Source organism: Mixophyes fleayi, chromosome 4 (genome assembly GCF_038048845.1).
Source record: "Mixophyes fleayi isolate aMixFle1 chromosome 4, aMixFle1.hap1, whole genome shotgun sequence".
Taxonomy (NCBI): Eukaryota; Metazoa; Chordata; class Amphibia; order Anura; family Limnodynastidae; genus Mixophyes; species Mixophyes fleayi.
In genome coordinates, this window is record NC_134405.1 from 9143432 (window position 1) to 9167591 (window position 24160).

Here is a 24160-nt window from a genome sequence, read left to right on the forward strand (position 1 = left end):
CTTTCCTGTGTACTATTACCTGTCCTGTGTACTATTACCTCTCCTGTGTACTATTACCTCTACTGTGTACTATTACCTCTCTCCTGTGTACTATTACCTCTCCTGTGTACTATTACCTCTCTCCTGTGTACTATTACCTCTCCTGTGTACTATTACCTCTCTCCTGTGTACTATTACCTCTCCTGTGTACTATTACCTCTCTCCTGTGTACTATTACCTCTCCTGTGTACTATTACCTCCCCTGTGTATTATTACCTCTCCTGTGTACTATTACCTCTCCTGTGTACTATTACCTCCCCTGTGTACTATTACCTCTACCCTGGTAACAATCATAATGGAGAGTTATCTTTGTGAAATTACTCACTTTTCCTTAATTCATAGACTAGATCACACACTGCAGCAGATATTTAAATAAAAAAGACTTAAAAAAATTGCTTGTGATATACAGATATACAACACAACAAGACAATAAAGCATTTAATAACATACAGGATATATACACCAATAGATTTCAGTGCCAAATTTACACTTCATGGAGAAAATGTATGAAATTATCTATCACTTTGTCTGAAATACATCAGTATAAAAACAGGAATTAGAAAAATTGAGATAGGAAGTCAGTCACCCACTCATTCACTTGTACAGGTCACTATCAGAGAACAGCTCAGAATACCTGATAGATGACATGGATTAGGGGCAAGGATAGAAGAACATGAGACTCTCTGTACTAGTGTTTTCCTTATATAATTATGTAATTTTGTGTATTATGATTATAAGGTTATGTAATTATGTAAAATTGTGTTTGCATTTATATAAAATTGTCACATTTGTACTTATCTTAGTTTGCCATTTTGTTGTATGTTATAACCTGCTGTGTGTGATGCTGCAGAACCCTTGTGGTGCCTTATAAATAAAGGATAATAATAATTTTAAAAACAGAGTGACCATAAATGGACATAATTGGCAAAGCTAATAGAGCGAAGACCCCATAAGGGAAGTATATGACATCAACCAAAAGCAGCTAACAGCCCTAATATAATGTGAAGAGTGTCATTATGACATAAATGTGAGTGACCACTAGAGGGTGCAGCTAGAGGATTGTGGCACAGTGGAAGTATAATACTTTTATATAAAACATATAAAGCCAAGGTGACTACTAATATCCATATTACAGGTAAATTATACAGCGACGAATAAAAGTCTCAAAATTCAAAGATTACTTTATGAGGTCAGTAAGTACGCCTCGTTGGAATTTAATTAGTCCAAGTTTCTGCAACCTTCTGTTATCTAAGCTTGTTGACTAGAAAGGAGTAAGCTTAGTCTGGTTTATTATAGAGGTGCTACTACGTTCTTTAAGCTTAATGGCAGCCTTTTTAGAAAGTAGAGTGTTACATTGTTCCTTAAGTGTGTTGTTTATGTTATAAAGAGGTCAGGAGAAGGACTGGATGAGCAGTGATCCAAGTTGTTTCTCTAAATTTTACATTTCTAAGGTTGATATTTTTCTAGAGCATAGATGCCGCCTTAATGAGAGACCTCAGATATAGATTTGTGTGTTTCACAGACTATCTCTGAAGGTAAGATCCGAGTGTCATGACTAACTCTTCCCCTTCATACATCTCTGATCTCGTCAAGAGATAGACCCCAGCTCAACCACAGTGTTCTACCTCTGACCTTCCACTCTCTCCCGCTGTTAAACCTTCTACCGCTCCCATCTCTAGGACTTCTTCTGATCTGCTCCCAACCAATGGAATTCCTTTCAAAACTCATCTCTTCAAGCTTGTCTACCATACTCCTTATTAGACCATCATGTCCACTCCAACTATTTCTTCTGTCAACCTCATTCACTTATGTCCTATCTGCTTCGACTGTCTCTCATTACTCCCTCTCTCTAGAATGTAAGCTATCATGGGCAGAGTCCTATATTCCCTAAACCTCATGTCTGTCATTCTCATATGACTCTGATAGAACAGTGTTTTCAGTTGTTTGTTCACTCTTACACACATGGAACTCATACTTGTATCCATACTAGCTGTATGCCAGCTCATGACTATCCATGTACATGTTGTTATACTTAATTGTATTTATGGATGAGCTAATATATTTATTATATTGGTGTTTGTCATATCTGTAATATGTATGTCATATTTATAAGCTGATTGTCCGGCACTATGGTATCTGTGGAGCACTAGATATAAACGATGATGATGAAGATGATGAATGTCATCAGAAGTAATAAAATCAAAGAAGTCTTTGATGGATATCGAGAGCTAAAGATCAAATTGAAAATAGTGAATAATCCAACCACATTCAGTATTATTGTGGGTTGTTAATGAAATGATATGTTAATAAAGGCCCTGCATAATGTGCCCATAAAATGGGAAGGTTATCTTCTGCATTAAAAGGGGTCCATAAAGGACATATCTACATGGGAGTAGACTTGGTGGGTACAGAATAGTTATTATTTATTTTTATTTTTTTCATGCAAATTATGCAGTTCAAGTAGGGCAGTAATTTAATGCATGGCCTGGAGGTGGTCTGAGGGTATTGCGGGGTACTGGAGTTGATGGATATGTGTGTGTATATATGTAATAGGGAGATGTTAGTTTAGTGTACTAAATTAGCCACCATTACACAGTGAGTAGTTGTTTCTCTCTAGGACAGGAGACAAGGACAGACAGCAGCTAGCAGGGAACACTATGTATATTTCCTTCTACTCAGCAATTACTGATTGTCAGTAAGACCCTGTGCCTGATTCATCAAGTCATGTAAACTGAGAGCAATGTGCTCTTTAATTTAAAGTGTCCAGTAATCAGCTCTTCAGACTCCCGAGTTCAACAATTAACAGATCTGAAAAACCTATTCAATTAATGTCCCCTGTTAATAATATAGGCATTAATTAAAACATGTTTTTTTTCGTTTTTTTCCCCCAATACATTTATTAGGATGTTTGTAATATCTACTGAACATAAAATACATTGTTACAGTTCCTCCTGATTGCAAACATATGTTATAGCATGCATACGAGACTGTCATCACTAGTAATCAGGACCTAAACTAGTCTTGTAGCTGGAGCAAGAGATACAGCAGAGAATCAAGTACCTGAGAGATTCCCAGAGCTTGAATCTGATATGGCTCCGTGTACTCGTGTTTGGCACGTCCATACTGTACATAGAATAAGGGAGAACGCCGCTTCCCCGTCCGTTCCCTTACAGAAATTGTAACCTGTAGTAAGTGTTCTTTGCATATGCAGATGAAGTGAACATTGCTGTGTTTAGTTGTGAATGGTCTGGATATGGGCATTCACAGAATAAATTTGCGGATTATACACATAAAATTCTCATTTATGTTCTTTGATGAATCAGACCCAGTGTTTATATTTCATATTTCAGTACAGGCAAAAAAAAGCACATTGCTAATACATTTGCTGTGTGTTACTAATGTGTTTGTTGCTGTGTTTTCATCATTGGTTGTCATGTCGTCAGCATGGGTGACCACCTAATTATCACCCCTGGTTCCATCTTCTGAAACTGCAGAAGAGTGTACAGTGCTCATTACTACTGAAATAGATATTAGTTCCACATTTAAAAAGAGAATCTCCACATTTTTAATGTCAGTTTTTATTAAACATCAAGTGTGATAGAAACAGCTGCCAGTAACATAAATGGCAATTACAGATATTGTGTGAACATGGTCCTTCAGTCTATATACAGGTCAGTGCTGTCTGATGACAATCACTATACATTACTATACTATACTTTTGAAGGACATTTACAGGTACCCTAAGGAACAATGTGTTTTCCTTGAGAGTTATTTTATTACATAGAGTGAAGAACAAAGATGTGCTGTAACCCATAGCAACTAGATATCAGCTACTAGTAGTCTGCTATCATCATACCAGCAGATTTGATGATCTGATTGGTTGCTATGGGATACAGCAGCCAGAATTTTACATGCAACATTTACTAAATAACTTTTTCTGAGTACATAGTTGTCATAACAGATGGAAATAAGACAGTAATAGAAAAGCATGAGGGAAAGAACACGGAGGCTATAACATAGACTAATAAACTCACATGTATTGTGAAACAGGGCAGTGTGATGTGTTCCAGTAGAAATATTCAGTACTCAAAGCTTTGTCCTTTTTTCAGAAAAACTTGTTATATTCAGAACATTCAGAACATTTATATTGTTTATATTGTGTGAATTCTCTGATGTACAACCAGCTTTGATTTCTGGGTAAAACACTTGCTACATTCAGAGCATTTAAATGGTTTCTCTCCTGTGTGAATCCTCTGATGTGCAACAAGATTGTAATTCTTGGTAAAACACTTGCTACATTCAGAACATTTAAAAGTTTTTTCTCCTGAGTAAATCCTCTGATGTTCTACAAGATCTGACTTTTGGGTAAAACACTTGCTACATTCAGAGCATTTAAATACTTTCTCTCCTGTGTGAATCCTCTGATGTCTTGCAAGTTTTGACATTCGGGTAAAACATTTGTTACTTTCAGAGCATTTAAATGGCTTCATTTTGGTGTCAGTTCTCTGATGTTTGGTCAATTGTGATGTATAAGTATAACTTTTGTCACATTCAGCGCACAGATAGGGCTTCTGTCCATTTATGGAGAAGGAACTTATTTGTGGAAGGAATTTTCTATTGAAAACTAAAATTAGATTGTGTGAACCAGAAAGAGTTTATGAATAACTAATGTCTGTTGTCTATATGACTTGTTGATGAGGGTATACTTTTGGAATGTTCAGAGTACAAGGTGCTTTCCGAAACGTCTCTTGTTTTTAGAGTGATCCTGTTCATTATTTCACCTGTGAGAAAAAAACATGTTTATATTAAGAAGCCTATAACAATTATTAATCTATTTTAACAGTAGTAGTGTTATCTTGTGTAAGGAATACAATAATATTTTATACACTAACAAATATGAGCCAATCATTGACCATTGTTTTTATTTTTGTGTACATTGCCAAACAAACATAAATTCTTAAAACAAAACTATGAAGGCTTATCTGCACAAAATTAAAACCTGTCATATATCTGCACAGATGATGAATTACTCACCACCTTCTCCCTATTAAATTAAGTAATTTACATATTTTTTGTAGGTGGTGCTTCTGTGAACAAAATTAACAATAAATACACAATTGAAGAAAATGTTTTTAAAATGAGGCAGATAATCATGTGGCAGCAACTTAAAGGTTGATCCTATCCAGTACTAGAAAGGTTGGTCCTATCCAGTACTAGAAAGGTTTACCTGTAAAAGTGGCCACTGACTGCATATTTATATAATTTGGCTCAGGAAACTATTTGGGCCATAATCTTAAACAATTGTACAACAAAGTTAGCTTTAGGATTATGGAAGAGCTTTATTATTCCTGTCTTCACATATATGGCTTTTACAATTTAGGAGAAAATCTAGAAATGTCCATCAATATATTTGGGAATATATTATCAATGTAACAAAATCTAAAATCTACAAAATTTTAATTGGACAATGACCTTAATTCCTTTATTACACATGATAAATTAGATACTTAAAAATACTCAGATGAAATCTATCTTAATGAAATATTAATTCCTAATTATGTTTTGTCTTTAATTCAATTTCTTAATTATTTGTGAATAGATTTGCTGCTCCAATAATAAATTACTGTGCAAAAATTTAACCACCAAAAACTTCAAAAAGAAACAAATAATCGCAGACTCGCCAAAATATATGCATTTTATCCAAATAATCATTAAAAAATAATTTTTTTATTAATATCCAAACATACAAAATTAAAGTAAATTCCATCTAATTAAATAAAAAATAGAAAAAGCAACAATTGGCTTTTAATTATAAAATAAAATGGGTAATAATTCTGGTGGAGCAAACACTGAAGTATTCTCATTTATTAATATTTCACGAATTGTGTAAATAGTTTTAAATCACAGATATATCCTATTCAAAGTAACATTCACTCCAAGTGCTAATTGCAGGTATTCTTCTGTTAGACTGTTAGGGAGTAAATAACTTCCCTCTTACATTTCGGAGGCATAGATGGTATCATTGAGCTTTCAGAGCCAATTAAAATCAGTTATACTACAAATATCATAAAACAATAAAGCATTTTATATTGTTTTATTCTTTTATGATATATGCTATATTTCTTCTATGCTATGTTTGATATCATACTAATGGAAATTAATTGATTGTATCACTTGTTATCTGTGATAGAGAAAGCCATGATTGGTCAGTTCTAAGTTACAAATTAGTTTAGCTGTCAATTCCACATGTCTGAAGAAACTGCAGTTTTATTATGCAGAGAAATACAGAAAAGGAAAGATTTGTTTGACCAGAAAAGTGTAGCCTGAATGGTCACGTGTGTCTTTATTGAATTTGGTAAAAGAGAGAGCTGGGTCCCGAAGTTGCTAATCATACACAGCAAATACACTGAGCCGTGATAAGGTAACAGACGGGGAGCTGTGTTTTATGTGGTGCTGGGGAGAGACTGGGTTATGAAGCACGTCGGGTGCTGAATATACTGTTTGCTGTATACAAAGTAAAACATTGATCTTAATTAGTCCCGAAAGCAGCGATCTAAATAACACCATCTATGCCTCTGAATTATAAGAGGGATGTTATTATTCCCCAGAATGCCTACAATTAGCACTTGGTGTGACTCCTCCCTTATATAAGATATATCTGTGACAAATAACTATTTACACAATTTGTGGAGATACTAATGAATGAGTTACTCTGGTTTGCGCACAAAGAGAAATATTAACCCCATTTATTTTATTTTACGATTAAAAGGCAATTTTAATTTTGTATGTTGGATGCTAATAAGTATAATTTTTTATTATTAATTGGATGTGTGGTATATAATTTGGGTAGCCTGTTTGTGCTTATTTTTTTCTTTTTTAAGATAATATAAATGTACGTTGATATTTATAATGGTTCATGAATATCTAACTACACTGAAACCATGTGGGAAAGTAGATACATATGATGTACAGTGTATTATCTGGATATTTATAGTTCAATACATGTTGACCCATCTTTATTTTGCTATACAATATTTAGTTATATTAATGCAAAGTACAATGCACATGAAAAAATTATAATTATGTTAGGTTGTAGTGCTAACTATACAAACATTGTTAAGGCAAGAACACATAACACATTTATAATACTACAATATTTACAACATAATATACACAAAACTTCATTATGTATCTTCTTAAGGGTAATACAATTACCTTACTCGGAAGATTTCTCCTTCTATCTCTTTCCCTCCTGATCATTCTTACTGTTCCATCCTTCCAGCTCTCCAGCCACCAACTCACTAACACTGGGCTGATACTGCCTATTTATAGTCATTCCTCCCCATCTCTCTTCAATAGTTCCCGGGATGACCAGAAGGTTCTCAGACTATTTGTCTCCAGGACTCTCATGTAAATCTTATTGACATGTAAATGAGGTATAAACATTCCTAAGGCCACTTACTACAAAGGAAAATTCTAATTAGACCATGACACCTGGTAAAATCTTGAATTTTAATTAGATCAGGACAGTCTCTGACATCCTGTTATGTCAACAAATGGACTTTTTGTTTATTATTCATCTATTATCTAGGCAGAGAGTGTGAGCAAAAGACTTGTTCCAACACAAAGCTGTATATACGCACAGTAGATAATGGACTTTTCACCTACTCACTATTAATGAAGCACTTTACATATTTAGCTGTAGGTGGAGCTGCAATGAACAAAATAGACAATAAGTTCACTTAAGAAGGTAAATCTAAAATATAAATATTTATTGTATACCAAATTAAATCTACATGTTTTGTCACAGTAACCAGAGCAGCGAACTATAACATTAACAAGTGAGAAGTGCTCCTGTGATTTCCAATGCAAATTGTGTTTGAAAAAGCAGAGATGGCTGCAGTAGTACAAATAATATGGAATTATATGGATTAAAACTCAATATACTCTTTGGACTTTAGAGAACATAATCATCTGTATTACTAAACATGTCATAGTTTAAAAAAAATGGGTATGTGATTTAGTACGAAGAAAGCTCTTTTTTATGTTAGACTGTTCTTTTCCCAAGCAAAATATTAAAATGAAAATTATAATGTGATCAGTAGTAATACAAGAAATGTGTGAGAATGTAAAACAGGAGAAAGGACGTCACCCCTTAGGTGCTCATTACCTAATTAGTGTGATCTAAAGCTCAGTGTCTCCCACCAATAATCACTATATAATTGTAGGTTCAGGTCACTTATTACTTTATATTCCATCTGACAGCTTCTACTATAGTAAGGAGAATGTTTTCCATTAATTCCATAATTCCATATAATTAGCACTAAGATAACAATTTTCATTACAGTGTAAAACACTTTTCTATATAGAGCAAATCAAAATACTTTTTTTGCTCAGTCTATTAATTTGGTCCCACTCGCGGCCCCTTATGACTAATATGGGGGGAATCACTTATACAAATACATAGAATGTGGAGGAGATAACTTGGTAACTACCTGAGATTGAAATGATACATTATGAAATACTACATAATTATATATTGGACATCTGATGGGAAGTAGTTTGGACACACACTAATATACACCATTATTAAGTGGAATTTTCTGAGAATTTATAGGAAGATGGGAATATATAAAACACGTTTTCAGAACATCATCTGATAAACAGGCTTTAATATTTATATTAATTCCCCCATGGAGTCAATATCTGTAGTGTTCATATTATTATGTTATCATGTAATCAATGGTTGGCTCATTAAACTAATTGGTGTCAATCTTAAGTAATTGTGCAACAAATTCTGCTTTTAAGATTGTGGGAGACCTATATTATACCCGTCCTCACATATATATCTCATACAGTTTAATTGAAAACCCAGAAGTGTCCATCAATATTTTTATACATATATTACAAATGTAGGTTAATATTTAGTCATTCCTCCCCATCTATCCTCAATTGTTCCCAGGTGACAAAAAAGTATTCTCAGTCTGTTTGTCTCCAGGTGATATTTAAATTAGGGTTTCATAAAATGTCAAAGTTTTCTTTAATGAAAGCGTTTTTTTGTGTAAACTTCTTTGACTTGGAACAAAATAGAAACATTCCTAAGGTCACTTACTACAAAGGAAATATCTAATTATACCTCAGCAGGAGGTAAAATTTTCTAATTAGATCATCGCAGTTTCTGGCATCCTGTTATGTCAACAAATGGACCTTTTGTTTAGGATTCACCTATTGTCTATGTAGAGGGTGTGAGCAGAAAGACCTGATCTAAGTATCAGCAGTAAGGTTAGGTACACACTACAGGGAAATTCTAACGATTAGCGATTTACCGACAACAGGGGAAAAAGTCCCAATCTACATGCTGATACATGTGTACATACTATACACGATTTACCTTCAGATCTGTGCTCTTCATCTGGTCCAAGAGCAAGATAGTCACTTAGAGAATGTCAGTGTAAATGTATATGTGGTGTGTTATATAGGACATACTAGGAGTCAGAAATCATTTTTTATTATTATAATTCCTCTTATTTAATTAAAATTATTGTTATTATTCCATATGTATCATCTCAGTATTTCATCTCTATTGAGCACGTCTTTTATTACATATAGAGCTCAATTTAGGAATTAATTTGTTTGTGCAGCCGTTTAGATAGATTTTATTAATGTTAACCTAAATGATAACCTAGGCTGAAATATATTTGTTTTGTTAATTCATTATTATACATCAGTTGAAAAATTACCAGTATTTATAGTAACACGGTCTGACCTCTCAGTCTCACAGGGAAAATGATACAGTTTCCGTTAAAAGACACTGAACTTAATATTTAATGGGTTTGCAGACCTGTACTAAGAGAATATGAAATTGCCATAAAAGACACATGTCACATCTCAGACATGTGTGAGTGACAGCTGTCAATATAACGTTCAGGGATTACTGCAGCATCAGTCAGTAATTACAGTGTTGGCTTCGCTTGACAAACTATTACACTAACACAATTAAAGTACACCAGGGAAACACATAAAGTACATTACATTTATCTGCCCGACAGAAAGGATGAGGTAAATATTAGACATAGATCTTTCATGGGATACAAAAATTTATCATACAAATATTTATATAGAAAGCATATACCCAGGTCCCAGCTGTAAGTGGTTATGGGGCACCTATAGAGGATTATCACATTGTATACTGTCACAGCACATATACCAGCAGTACCATGTCACATTATAGTATTGTATATAGTACTCTGCTAGGTATCCTGGAACACGGGAACTCCGTAATAACCACATGTGACTCCTCTGACATGAGATACTGGCTTCATGTGTTGTTCTCATGGAGTGTTGGTTTTATTCATATTATGAACATACAGGTCTTATATTCTCCTGCTCTAATCTATGCTTCCAAAACAGGTTTTGCTATAAATTGTAATTGTGTTGTAGTAAAAGGTGCTGTCACAGCACATTTATCATCATTTAACTGAAGCACAAAAATCACAGTACATAAGGAACAGCACTATAGCATAGACATATTATACAGGGATCATTCTCCCTGAACTCTCACATACAGTTTACAATCAATCTCTGTTGACTCGCCAGCAACAAAGTAGAAGTAATGACGTAAATATCTCACTCTCATCAGCTCACTGGTTACAATGTCATAGGACATAATACTAATGCCCTAGAGAGCACTACACACTGACATATTGGCAGAGAAAGAAGAGAAAGTAAGGCAGGCTGGTTACAATGTCATAGGACATAATACTAATGCCCTAGAGAGCACGACACACTGACATATTGGCAGAGAAAGAAGAGAAAGTAAGGCAGGCTGGTTACAATGTCATAGGACATAATACTAATGCCCTAGAGAGCACTACACACTGACATATTGGTGTAGAAAGAAGAGAAAGTAAGGCAGGCTGGTTACAATGCACAAGCAGCTGGCACATGCAGAGGAGATAGAGGGGGATGAACAAATCAATGTCTCTTCATGTGGATGTTACGTGGTACAAGCAGGGACCAATTCTGGTTTTATTCTCATTCCCCCAGTCCCCTCTCCCTGCAGGATCCCTTGTGATGCTGGAAGCACTATCAGATGCAGGACATAAAAGTGGATACATCTCTATACGTACAAAGCGATGACTGCAAATCTGCAACAGGATTATATATGATCTGGATGTGACCAGCAAGAGCATCCGAACACTGTAAGGTTACTGGATAATAACCATCTTAGTAGGGACATTTATTATAGACTTTACCACCTCTAGCTGATACACTTCACCTCCCGGTGATAGATTACTAGATTAAAATAGCTAATTATCTTGCTTGTCTCTGCAGCACCTCTGTGGTATCTCTAAATGTATGAATTACAGCATATTGACTACCCGTGGAAGTCACAGAGTTTTATGGAGAGACATTATTTGCTTTCTTCTCTATTTCCAGTCAGTAATGTATGATCAGGGCAGCGGTATATTACAAAGCTCTGCAATGTGTGATTGTGTACTGCAGTTTTATGCCATAAGAATTAGACTATCCCAGAGGGAACATGCCCCCAAGTCCCCTTGTTAGACCACTCAAGTCTTCTTTGACATTTAATATGTCCTTGATGTTATATAAAACATTTGCCAGATTGAATAAATAAAAGTTATAAATCCGGTGTATGAATATTATTTGATACATAGACATAACTGGTTTATGACACATATGTTACAATCATATCCTTATGGTAGATCTTGTGAATTATCTTCAGTTCTTATTCTCTCCTGTGTGAGTCCTGTGATGTGCAAAAAGACTTGATTTATTACTTTATATTCCATCTGACATCTTCTACTATAGTAAGGAGAATGTTTTCCATTAATTCCATAATTCCATATAATTAGCACTAAGATAACAATTTTCATTACAGTGTAAAACACTTTTCTATATAGAGCAAAGCAAAAGACTTTTCTTGTTCAGTCTATTAATTTGGTCACACTCGTGGCCCCTTATGACTAATATGGGGGGAATCACTTATACAAATACATAGAATGTGGAGGAGATAACTTGGTAACTACCTGAGATTGAAATGATACATTATAAAATACTACATAATTATATTTTGGACATCTGATGGGAAGTAGTTTAGACACACACTAATATACACCATTATTAAGTGGAATTTTCTGAGAATTTATAGGAAGATTAGAATATATATAACACGTTTTCAGAACATCATCTGATAAACAGGTTTTAATATTTATGTTAATTCCCCCATGGAGTCAATATCTGTAGTGTTCATAATATTATGTTATCATGTAATCAATGGTTGGCTCATTAAACTAATTGGTGTCAATCTTAAGTAATTGTGCAACAAATTCTGCTTTTAAGATTGTGGGAGACCTATATTATACCCGTCCTCACATATATATCTCATACAGTTTAATTGAAAACCCAGAAGTGTCCATCAATATTTTTATACATATATTACAAATGTAGGTTAATATTTAGTCATTCCTCCCCATCTATCCTCAATTGTTCCCAGGTGACAAAAAAGTATTCTCAGTCTGTTTGTCTCCAGGTGATATTTAAATTAGGGTTTCATAAAATGTCAAAGTTTTCTTTAATGAAAGCGTTTTTTTGTGTAAACTTCTTTGACTTGGAACAAAATAGAAACATTCCTAAGGTCACTTACTGCAAAGGAAATATCTAATTATACCTCAGCAGGAGGTAAAATTTTCTAATTAGATCATCGCAGTTTCTGGCATCCTGTTATGTCAACAAATGGACCTTTTGTTTAGGATTCACCTATTGTCTATGTAGAGGGTGTGAGCAGAAAGACCTGATCTAAGTATCAGCAGTAAGGTTAGGTACACACTACAGGGAAATTCTAACGATTAGCGATTTACCGACAACAGGGGAAAAAAGTCCCAATCTACATGCTGATACATGTGTACATACTATACACGATTTACCTTCAGATCTGTGCTCTTCATCTGGTCCAAGAATAGTGTAGTCATTTAGAGAATGTCAGTGTAAATGTATATGTGGTGTGTTATATAGGACATACTAGGAGTCAGAAATAATTTTTTATTATTATAATTCCTCTTATTTAATTAAAATTATTGTTATTATTCCATATGCATCATCTCAGTATTTCATCTCTATTGAGCATGTCTTTTATTACATATAGAGCTCAATTTAGGAATTAATTTGTTTGTGCAGCCGTTTAGATAGATTTTATTAATGTTAACCTAAATGATAACCTAGGCTGAAATATATTTGTTTTGTTAATTCATTATTATACATCAGTTGAAAAATTACCAGTATTTATAGTAACACGGTCTGACCTCTCAGTCTCACAGGGAAAATGATACAGTTTCCGTTAAAAGACACTGAACTTAATATTTAATGGGTTTGCAGACGTGTACTAAGGGAATATGAAATTGCCATAAAAGACACATGTCACATCTCAGACATGTGTGAGTGACAGCTGTCAATATAACGTTCAGGGATTACTGCAGCATCAGTCAGTAATTACAGTGTTGGCTTCGCTTGACAAACTATTACACTAACACAATTAAAGTACACCAGGGAAACACATAAAGTACATTACATGTATCTGCCCGACAGAAAGGATGAGGTAAATATTAGACATAGATCTTTCATGGGATACAAAAATTTATCATACAAATATTTATATAGAAAGCATATACCCAGGTCCCAGCTGTAAGTGGTTATGGGGCACCTATAGAGGATTATCACATTGTATACTGTCACAGCACATATACCAGCAGTACCATGTCACATTATAGTATTGTATATTGTACTCTGCTAGGTATCCTGTAACACAGGAACTCCATAATAACCACATGTGAATCCTCTGACATGAGATACTGGCTTCATGTGTTGTTCTCATGGAGTGTTGGTTTTATTCATATTATGAACATACAGGTCTTATATTCTCCTGCTCTAATCTATGCTTCCAAAACAGGTTTTGCTATAAATTGTAATTGTGTTGTAGTAAAAGGTGCTGTCACAGCACATTTATCATCATTTAACTGAAGCACAAAAATCACAGTACATAAGGAACAGCACTATAGCATAGACATATTATACAGGGATCATTCTCCCTGAACTCTCACATACAGTTTACAATCAATCTCTGTTGACTCGCCAGTAACATAGTAGAAGTAATGACGTAAATATCTCACTCTCATCAGCTCACTGGTTACAATGTCATAGGACATAATACTAATGCCCTAGAGAGCACTACACACTGACATATTGGCAGAGAAAGAGAAAGTAAGGCAGGCTGGTTACAATGTCATAGGACATAATACTAATGCCCTAGAGAGCACTACACACTGACATATTGGCAGAGAAAGAAGAGAAAGTAAGGCAGGCTGGTTACAATGCACAAGCAGCTGGCACATGCAGAGGAGATAGAGGGGGATGAACAAATCAATGTCTCTTCATGTGGATGTTACGTGGTACAAGCAGGGACCAATTCTGGTTTTATTCTCATTCCCCCAGTCCCCTCTCTCAGCAGAATCCCTTGTGATGCTGGAAGCACTATCAGATGCAGGACATAAAAGTGGATACATCTCTATACGTACAAAGCGATGACTGCAAATCTGCAACAGGATTATATATGATCTGGATGTGACCAGCAAGAGCATCCGAACACTGTAAGGTTACTGGATACTAACCATCTTAGTAGGGACATTTATTATAGACTTTACCACCTCTAGCTGATACACTTCACCTCCCGGTGATAGATTTAGAGATAACACGATGAAGGATGCAGATCAATATTCCCTCTATGGTGTACAGCCAAACATTATTTATTGGGATCCCCTGCACATGGATACAAAGGATCCGCTACTGTCTAATAATCGAGGTCACCATACTGCACTGCAGTCGTCCAATCCTATGACAGCAAAACATTCATAACCCTGTATGACCCAGACCAGTACTTCCTCCTGACATCTTTTTAAAAATATAGATTTTCATGGAAGTGTTATATTACATGTCACAACAAGACCCACCTAAGCATGTGTGACGTGTTAGTGTGAAAGGGTTAATTAAAAGAAAACTACCTGATCTATCTAGAAGTGATAAAAAAGAAAGTGGTAAAACAGATATTGATCATAGCAATCATTTACAGCTTTTCATCCATACAAAAGCGTAACAGAACCACCCATCCCTGGTGGTGGAATTGAGAAATTCCAACAGGTTAATGACAATCTGAACATTAAATATAGAAATATGTATAAGGGAAATTTGTGTCCGTTATTATAATGGCATAAGGTCTCTGTGATGAAAGCATATCTAATGACTGATTGATATTTTCTGTTGAATTTATGTATAACACTGTGAATATTTTATGTAACCTTTCAAAGTGTATTTTGCTAACTGACCTGAGTCTGACATAGGCAAGTGTCAATAGTCTTGTGAAAGTAGCCAGGCCCAGAGACAGATCAATCTGTGATTAGTTTGTTTATGCAGAGGAGTTAGAGTGGAGGCGAGACTTCAAGGTCCTGTGGACATTACGATCTCAGTTTACTTCGGGAGATCAATGTGTCTTTATTGACAGCTTAACTCCGAAGGTGGCCTACAAGAAATTGTTTAAAATCTTCTGCCTTAGACATCAGATTGCGCATTTCATGAGGGGTCTATCAAGACAGAAATGTCTCATCCTTTTCAGTTATGTTCCCTCACACACAGCCAGTCTACCTCGTACTCTGATTTTATTTCCCATTCTATTTTCTAAAACTCTTTTGTGCAATATATTGTATGTCTTTGTTATTAATTTATGTAAATAAGCCTTGGAAACATTTTTTCAGAATAAATAAATTTAATCTAGTGTTTTCTCTGTGATTCTTTGTGAAGTTACGAAGCCCAGGGAGGCTCATGCTACATGTGTATGTGTTTAAGTGTGAAACTTTAATAAGTGGTTTTGGTGAACGTAACAACACCATGATAAATCCTTTGTGGTGGCAGAAAAGGTGTATTCATTGCTAAGTGACGAAGATGACGCCAGTCACGGACAGTTGTTCAGATTTCTGTATCTGGGGCAGGCTGGAAGTTTGTGACAGTCTCGAAAATAAAATCTTATTAAAAATTGGTTTTGAATAACAATTCGGTGAATCCAGTGAATATAGACCTAATTACAAATAATTTCAAGTGGAATCACATTTTTAGATTAATTTAAAGAAATATAATAACACGTTAACAAAATAAATTGACAAGGAGCAAGCGAGTCAAATTTTTAACAATTTTAGTTAGTGTACACAAAGCAACAATCACTTTTCACAAACTCATATTATGTTTTAATATTTCACTTGCAAAATGTATTAAATTGTCAGAACATAGGATATGAAACGTTTTAATGAATTCAAGAAAGGAAAATAGCTTTTTAAATCAAACTTAGTCTGTAAAATAGTGTACTGATTAGAATCTTTTTGTCCTCTTTTGTATCATTGCTAAAAAACATTCTGGGGAGCACCTCTTAGTTAGAGAAGGATATAAATATGTTTAATGATGAGATGAGTTATCAGTCCTCACCTTAAAGTGTATACATAGGTGCATGAAAATAATCAAAAGTAGATTATGTACATAATACACTAGGCGGTAGAGAATTTGTCTTTGGTGCGGATGCCTCTTCTCTCTATCTATAGATGAGTAAACTACAATAATCTCACACTCACTTTTACAAAACAAGATTGGTACCAGCACCAAGGATTGGTACCAGAGCTAACACTCTTAGGAAGCCTTCAGCTATCCCCAAACATAACAAAATGCAATCAAAACACAATTTATCCAAATTTAACTATTTTGAGACTATGCTTGCAGAACTATAGCATTATAAACAGAAATACTATTGCAAAAATAAATGATTCTAAGAACTAAGCCAATTTAATATGACAATAATTAGTCACAGTGCTTATTGGTAACATGGTTATTAGACTGTGAAATACTGGAATAGTAATAATATACTTAAAATTAAACAGAAATAAAACAAAGAAATACAGAATTGGACGCACATTCTTTGTGGTGTAATCTGCGGCATAGTAAAGGGCTAGAAGAATTGAACAAATTCTCAGGTGAAAGACTGATACCCAAAATTACAATTTTAACAAGAAAAATGTAACATATACAGTGTCCAGTACAAAGGCCTCAGGGTATATTTTCATTTTCAATGCATGAGGCAGAAAAAACATCAATTATCCATATTCAGCATTGTACAACTCAGTTGTACAAATAAACCAGTTACCGAACAAAAAAAAAAATTGACCTATGACTGTTTGGACTTATTGCCTTTGATATTTCCAGTCACTGAAATATAATTTATTTATTCCCACCAGTATAATATTGTTTACATGATCTATCAACCTTTGACGTTTACTGTATCTTTACATTGCAGGCAAAATAGCTAATTATCTTGCTTGTCTCTGCAGAACCTCTGTGGTATCTCTAACTGTATGAATTACAGCATATTGACTACCCGTGGAAGTCACAGAGTTTTATGGAGAGACATTATTTGCTTTCTTCTCTATTTCCAGTCAGTAATGTATGATCAGGGCAGCGGTATATTACAAAGCTCTGCAATGTGTGATTGTGTACTGCAGTTTTATGCCATAAGAATTAGACTATCCCAGAGGGAACATGCCCCCAAGTCCCCTTGTTAGACCACTCAAGTCTTCTTTGACATTTAATATGTCCCTGATGTTATATAAAACATTTGCCAGATTGAATAAATAAAAGTTATAAATCCGGTGTATGAATATTATTTGATACATAGACATAACTGGTTTATGACACATATGTTACAATCATATCCTTATGGTAGATCTTGTGAATTATCTTCAGTTCTTATTCTCTCCTGTGTGAGTCCTGTGATGTGCAAAAAGACTTGACTTGCAAGTAAAACACTTGCTACATTCAGAGCATTTAAAAGGTTTCTCTCCTGTGTGAATCCTCTTATGTGCAACAAAAACTGAAATATCTGTAAAACACTTGATGCATTCAGAACATTTATATGGTTTCTCTCCTGTGTGAATCCTCTGATGTTTACAAGATCTGACTTTTGGGTAAAACACTTGCTACATTCAGAGCATTTATATGGTTTCTCTCCTGTGTGAATCCTCTGATGTACAACAAATGCTGAATTATATGTAAAACACTTGCTACATTCAGAGCATTTAAATGGTTTTTCTCCTGTGTGAATCCTCTGATGTGCAACAAGAGCAGAATTATTTAAAAAACACTTGATACATTCAGAGCACTTAAATGGGTTCTCTCCTGTGTGAATCCTGTGATGTCTTTCAAGATCTGACTTTTGGATAAAACACTTGCTACATTCAGAGCATTTAAATGGCTTCATTCTTGTGTGAGTCCTCTGACATATGATTAGTTGTTATTTTTTGGTCAACCTTTTGTGACCTTCAGAGCACAGATAGGGGTTCTCTCCTATTATTGAGCATCAACTTATTTGTAGAAGCTTTCTTCTTTTAAAAAAATCAAATTAGTCTTTAAAAAAATAAAACCAAAATGTCTTCTGTTTTTGGTGTGATCCTGCTCATTAATTCGCCTGTTGAGAAAAGATTATGTTGATATTTACAAGCCTAAATATTACAATAATAAATTGACTCTATCAGTAGTAATTTTATATTGTGTAAGAAACACAATTTTTTATACACTAGCAAAAACAACCTAATCAGTGACAATTGTTTTAATTTTTACGTACATTGCCACACAAACATGCATACTTACAGCAAAACTCTGAAAACTTATATTTACACTCACACAAGACAAACAAGTGTGATATGTCACCATAGAAGATGAAGTACCCACCACCTGCTCTCTATTATGTTAAGTAATTTACATATTTTGTTGAAGGTGGTGTTACTGTGAAATTCACAATAATTACACTATAGAAGAAAAAGTGTTCAACATGAGTCAGGAAATAATATGGCAGCAACTTAAAGGGTGTACAGCTTTTAAAGTCGCCACTGAGTTTTTATAGATATATAAATATATATTAATTTATTGAATTATTACCATTCTAAATTCACGTATCCACTGATTGGATCGGGAAACTATTTGGCTTTAATCTTAAGCAAATGTGCAGCAACAGTTGGCTTTTAAGTTTATAGGATAATCAATTTATTCCTGTCCTTACATATATGGCTTATACAATTTAGGAGAAAACCTGGAAATATCCATAAATATATTTACAAATATATATGATATATGTATGCTGATGTTTATAATGCATTGTTTTGATATACAATATGTAATAATGACAATACAAAGTACAGAATATACAATGCACAGTAGTGTATCCTAATAATTATAATTATGTTAGTTTGCAATACTAACTATACAAACATTGTTAGGATAAAGGCAAACTACACATGTATAATACTACAATTTCTACAACAAAATATATTCAAAATTTTGTTTATGTATCAATATTTTCTAATGCATAATATAATTAACTTACTCTAAATATCTCTTCTATCTCTTTCCCTCCTGATCATTCTTACTGCTCTATCCTTCCAGCTCTCCAGCCACCAACTCACTAACACTGGGCTGATACTGCCTATTTATAGTCATTCCTCCCCATCTCTCTTCAGTAGTTCCCGGGATGGCCAGAAGGTTCTCAGACTGTATGTCCTCTGGTGAAATTTAAATTAGGGTCTAAAAAAAATATTTACATTTTCTTTCATCGTAGCAGCTTCTCATATAAACCTCCTTGACTTGTAAATAAGGTATAAACATTCCTAAGGCCACTTACTACAAAGGAAAATTGTAACTGGACATTGGCAGGGGGTAAGATCTTGCAAATTAATTAGATCATCACAGTCTCTGACATCCTGTTACTGAAATTTGTAATAAATTCAAATATCATATGTCTATAAACCTTAATATAATAAATACAAATAATCATCAAGATAAAGACTCACCTTATCCTTATTGTTCCTTCTTGACCAGCAAAGGACAGATTAACAAAATCAGATGAAGAACACAGAGGAAGAGCACTGATAGTATAGTTATAACACAAAGGTATTAAAAGTAGGATTAATATTACATACTTAAATGACAACTGTTAAGGTTTATCGGAACTCCCACACAAGACACAAAGCTGTGATATATTCGCACAGGACATAATGGACTTGCAATTTACTCACTATTAAAGAAGCAATTAGCATATTTAGTTGAAGGTGGTGCTCCCATAAACAAAATGGACAATGAGTACACTAAGGAAAAAAAACGAACAAATGAAGCACACTTGAGTACTGCACACATCTAATCAGCGAATCAGGTGGCAGCAACTTAACTGGTTGTCCTACTCAGAGCAAGAAAGGTACCTAATAAAATAAAACAACTGTGTCCTCTGGCACTGGGAGAATTAGGTATATAATAAATATTTACTGCGGATTGGGAATAAATTGTGTGAGAGTCTGTGTGCGGCTTAGAAACACGTACTGAAAGAGAATTTATAACACAGCGCTGAGGAATCAATTAACCCAATCTGTACAGGAATGAGTTCATGGAAAGAATAATGAATTCATTACTTTATACAAAAAATACTAAAACAAAATAATAATAAGTTGCACAATAATTGTTACACTGGACAATGTATTAATTGATCCACACATAACAGCACGGTGGCCTAGGGGTTAGCACTTCTGCCTCACAGCACTGGGGTCATGAGTTAAATTCCCAACCATGGCCTTATTTGTGTGGAGTTTGTATGTTCTCCCCATGTTTGTGTGGGTTTCCTCCGGGTGCTCCGGTTTCCTCCTACACTCCAGAAACATACTGGTAGGTTAATTGGCTGCTAACAAATTGACCCTAGTCTGTGTGTGTGTGTTTGTGTGTATGTTAAGGAATTTAGACTGTAAGTCCCAATGGGGCAGGGACTGATGTGAGTGAGTTCTCTGTACAGTGCTGCGGAATTAGTGGCGCTATATAAATAAATGGTGATGATGATGATGATAACAAGATAATTATTGTATTTTTTTCAACTTCTGATCAGTGCACTCATCTTACAATGTATATGTGGTCTCCTGTGGTTATTATAAGATGTAAACCAAAGGCTCAAAGTACATTATTATCAGTCTGAGCAGCTGGTGATAAATGAGGTTTGTTAAGATGAAACCATTGGTATAAGCTCGCTATCCTCAGTCTAAGCAGCCGGTGATCAATAGGATTTTTTTAAGAAGGGATTTAAACCTTTAAACAAAGATTGATAGCAATATAATATTTATGGTGATATGTGTGGATCAAATGATAATTTTACAAGTGTAACAAGAATTGTGCAATTTGTTATTAACTTGTTGTAGTCTTTAGTTAATCAAGTTATTAGTTTACATTTATTTTAATGAATTCATCCTTGTTAGGATTGGGTTAATTAATTCCTCAGTGCTGTGTTATAAATTCTCTTCCAGTACCGAGTAAATTGACCAATCATTTCATAAATATATCTATCGCTCTATCTGTGTGTGTTTAGTTATAGAATTATTGCCACATTAAACTCATTATCATGTATACAATGGTTGGTTCATGAAAAAATTTAAACTTAAGCAATTGTGCAACAAAAATTGTCTTTTATGATTATGTGAGATCTAAATTATTCCTGTCCATACTTATATGACTCATACAATTTAGGTGAAAATGTAGAAATGTCAATAAATATATTTACACATATATTACAAATGTACATTAATATTGTAATGGTTCATGTATATCTAACTACACTGTACCATAAGTAGAAAGCAGATACATATAGTGTACAGTGTATTATCAGGATAAATAAAGTTGAACACATGTAACACAGCTTTGTTTCACAATACAATATTTACTAATAGATAATACAATGTACATAATATACAATGTACAGTAGTGCACTCTAATTATAATGCTGTTAGATTGCAATAATAATGACATAGATATTTTTACGACAAAAACACATCCCATATGTACAATATAATATTTACAATTTAATACCTATAAATGTTTGTGTATGTATCAGTATATTCTTATGTATAATACAATTACCTTACTGTGAAGATTTCTCCTTCTATCTCTTTCCCTCCTGATCATTCTTACTGTTCCATCCTTCCAGCTCTCCAGCCACCAACTCACTAACACTGGGCTGATACTGCCTATTTATAGTCATTCCTCCCCATCTCTCTTCAATAGTTCCCGGGATGACCAGAAGGTTCTCAGACTGTTTGTCTCCAGGTCTCTCATGTAAATCTCATTGACTTGTAAATGAGGTATAAACATTCCTAAGGCCACTTACTATAATGGAAAATTATAATTAGACCTTGACACACTTGGTAAAGTCTTGGATTCGAATTAGATCAGCACAGTCTCTGACATCCTGTTATGTCAACAAATGGACCATTGTTTATTATCCATCTATTATCTAGGCAGAGAGTGTGAGCAAAAAAACCTGTTCCAACACAAAGCTGTATAATCAACTATTCACCTACTCACTATTGATGAAGCACTTTACATATTTAGCTGTAGCTGGTGCTCCCACAAACAAAATAGACAATAAGTTCACTTAAGTATGTAATTTGATAAAAAATAAGGCACTCTGGAATCTACATCTAATATATTAATCTCTATTGTATAACAAATTTAATCTACATGATTTGTCACAGTAACCAGAGAACTATAAAATGAACACGTGAAAAGTGCTCCTGTGATTTCCAAAGCAAATTGTGTTTGCAAAAGCAGAGATGGCTGCAGTAGTACAAATAATATGGAATTATATTACATACACTTCAATATACTCTTTGGACTTTAGAGAACATAATCACCTGAATTACTAAACATGTCATAGTATAAAGAAAATAAACTGTGTGATTTAGTATGACGCAAGATTTTTTTTATGTTTATGTTCTCATTGACATGTAAATGAGTTATAAACATTCCTAACTCCACTTACTATAAAGGAAAAATCTAAATAGACCTTGACACACCTGGTAATATCTTGAATTTTAATGAGGTTATCACAGTCTCTGACATCCTCTTATGTCAACAAATGGATCTTTTGTTTAGTGTTGGATCTATTGTCTAGGCAGCACTAACTCTGATTTCAACATGATTCACTGCTAAAAATAAACCATAATATAAAATTAAATTCAATAAATACAAATTATCCTCAAGACAAAGGCTCAGATCTTGTACATCCTCAACCAGCCAAGAAAGTATTTACATTATCAGATAAAAAACACTAATGGACCCGTCAACTACTCACTATTAATGAAGGAATTTATATAATTAGTTGTAGGTGCTGCTCCTGTGAACAAATTAGACAATACGAACACTTAAGAAGAAAATGTGATAAATAAAATGAGGCACTCTGGAGTCGCATAATATAGTATATTAGTATTATGCTATGTTATATTACATATTATATGTATATTGTTAATATACTATATAATGTATAATATCTATATAGTATATATTATATTATATACTATGTATATAATGTAATACAGTAGATACAAATAATATACAAACAATAACTGGATACAATGTGGTGCTTAACTCAATTTTCAGATAATGTTCATAAGTCCATACATAATTCTACACCTTTGTATACTTCCCATTCCCAGTGACAGCAAATTCCCAAAAAACACTGGTTGGTAAGCCCGGAACGATATCTAGAATAGGAAAGAAGAGACAGGGTGCATGATAGTGTAGTATTTTAGGATGTTATTCCACAGATATAGGTGATATAAGTTATGTGTACCAGATGTATGCAGTAATAAGGCACATCTGTGTTTATCCAGAGCTCCAAAGTTTTCCAGTTGATGGGTTCCACGTGGAAAAGATAAAGTGTACCAGAGATAGTGCAGTATTGTTTACAAATAGTATAAGATGTGTATATACCACTCCCCACCTATTGTGCTTAGAAGTACCAGAAGTAGATACAATCTCACTTATCTGTATATACTCTGTACATTGCTCTGCCTCATGGTATAGCTGGAAACCTCCAATGGAGAAAGAATTCAGAAAAAAACATATGGTGTAGTACCTATGGTGAGGGGTGAGATTACTCAAACATCATGCAGTTTGCCAATTAGAGGAGGTATTTAAAAACCTATCCTTTGGATGG

General features: G+C 34.2%; 1 protein-coding gene across 1 annotated transcript in view; it reads right to left on the minus strand.

Moving 5' to 3' along the window:
• Window positions 1–18400, minus strand: part of LOC142149647 (uncharacterized) — a 47400-nt gene extending 29000 nt beyond the window's left edge. Inside the window, exon 1 of the mRNA XM_075204963.1 lies at window positions 18102–18400. Coding sequence (XP_075061064.1) covers window positions 18102–18400 — 299 coding nt within the window. The remainder of the gene's footprint in view (window positions 1–18101) is intronic.
• Window positions 18401–24160: the final 5760 nt, after the last annotated feature.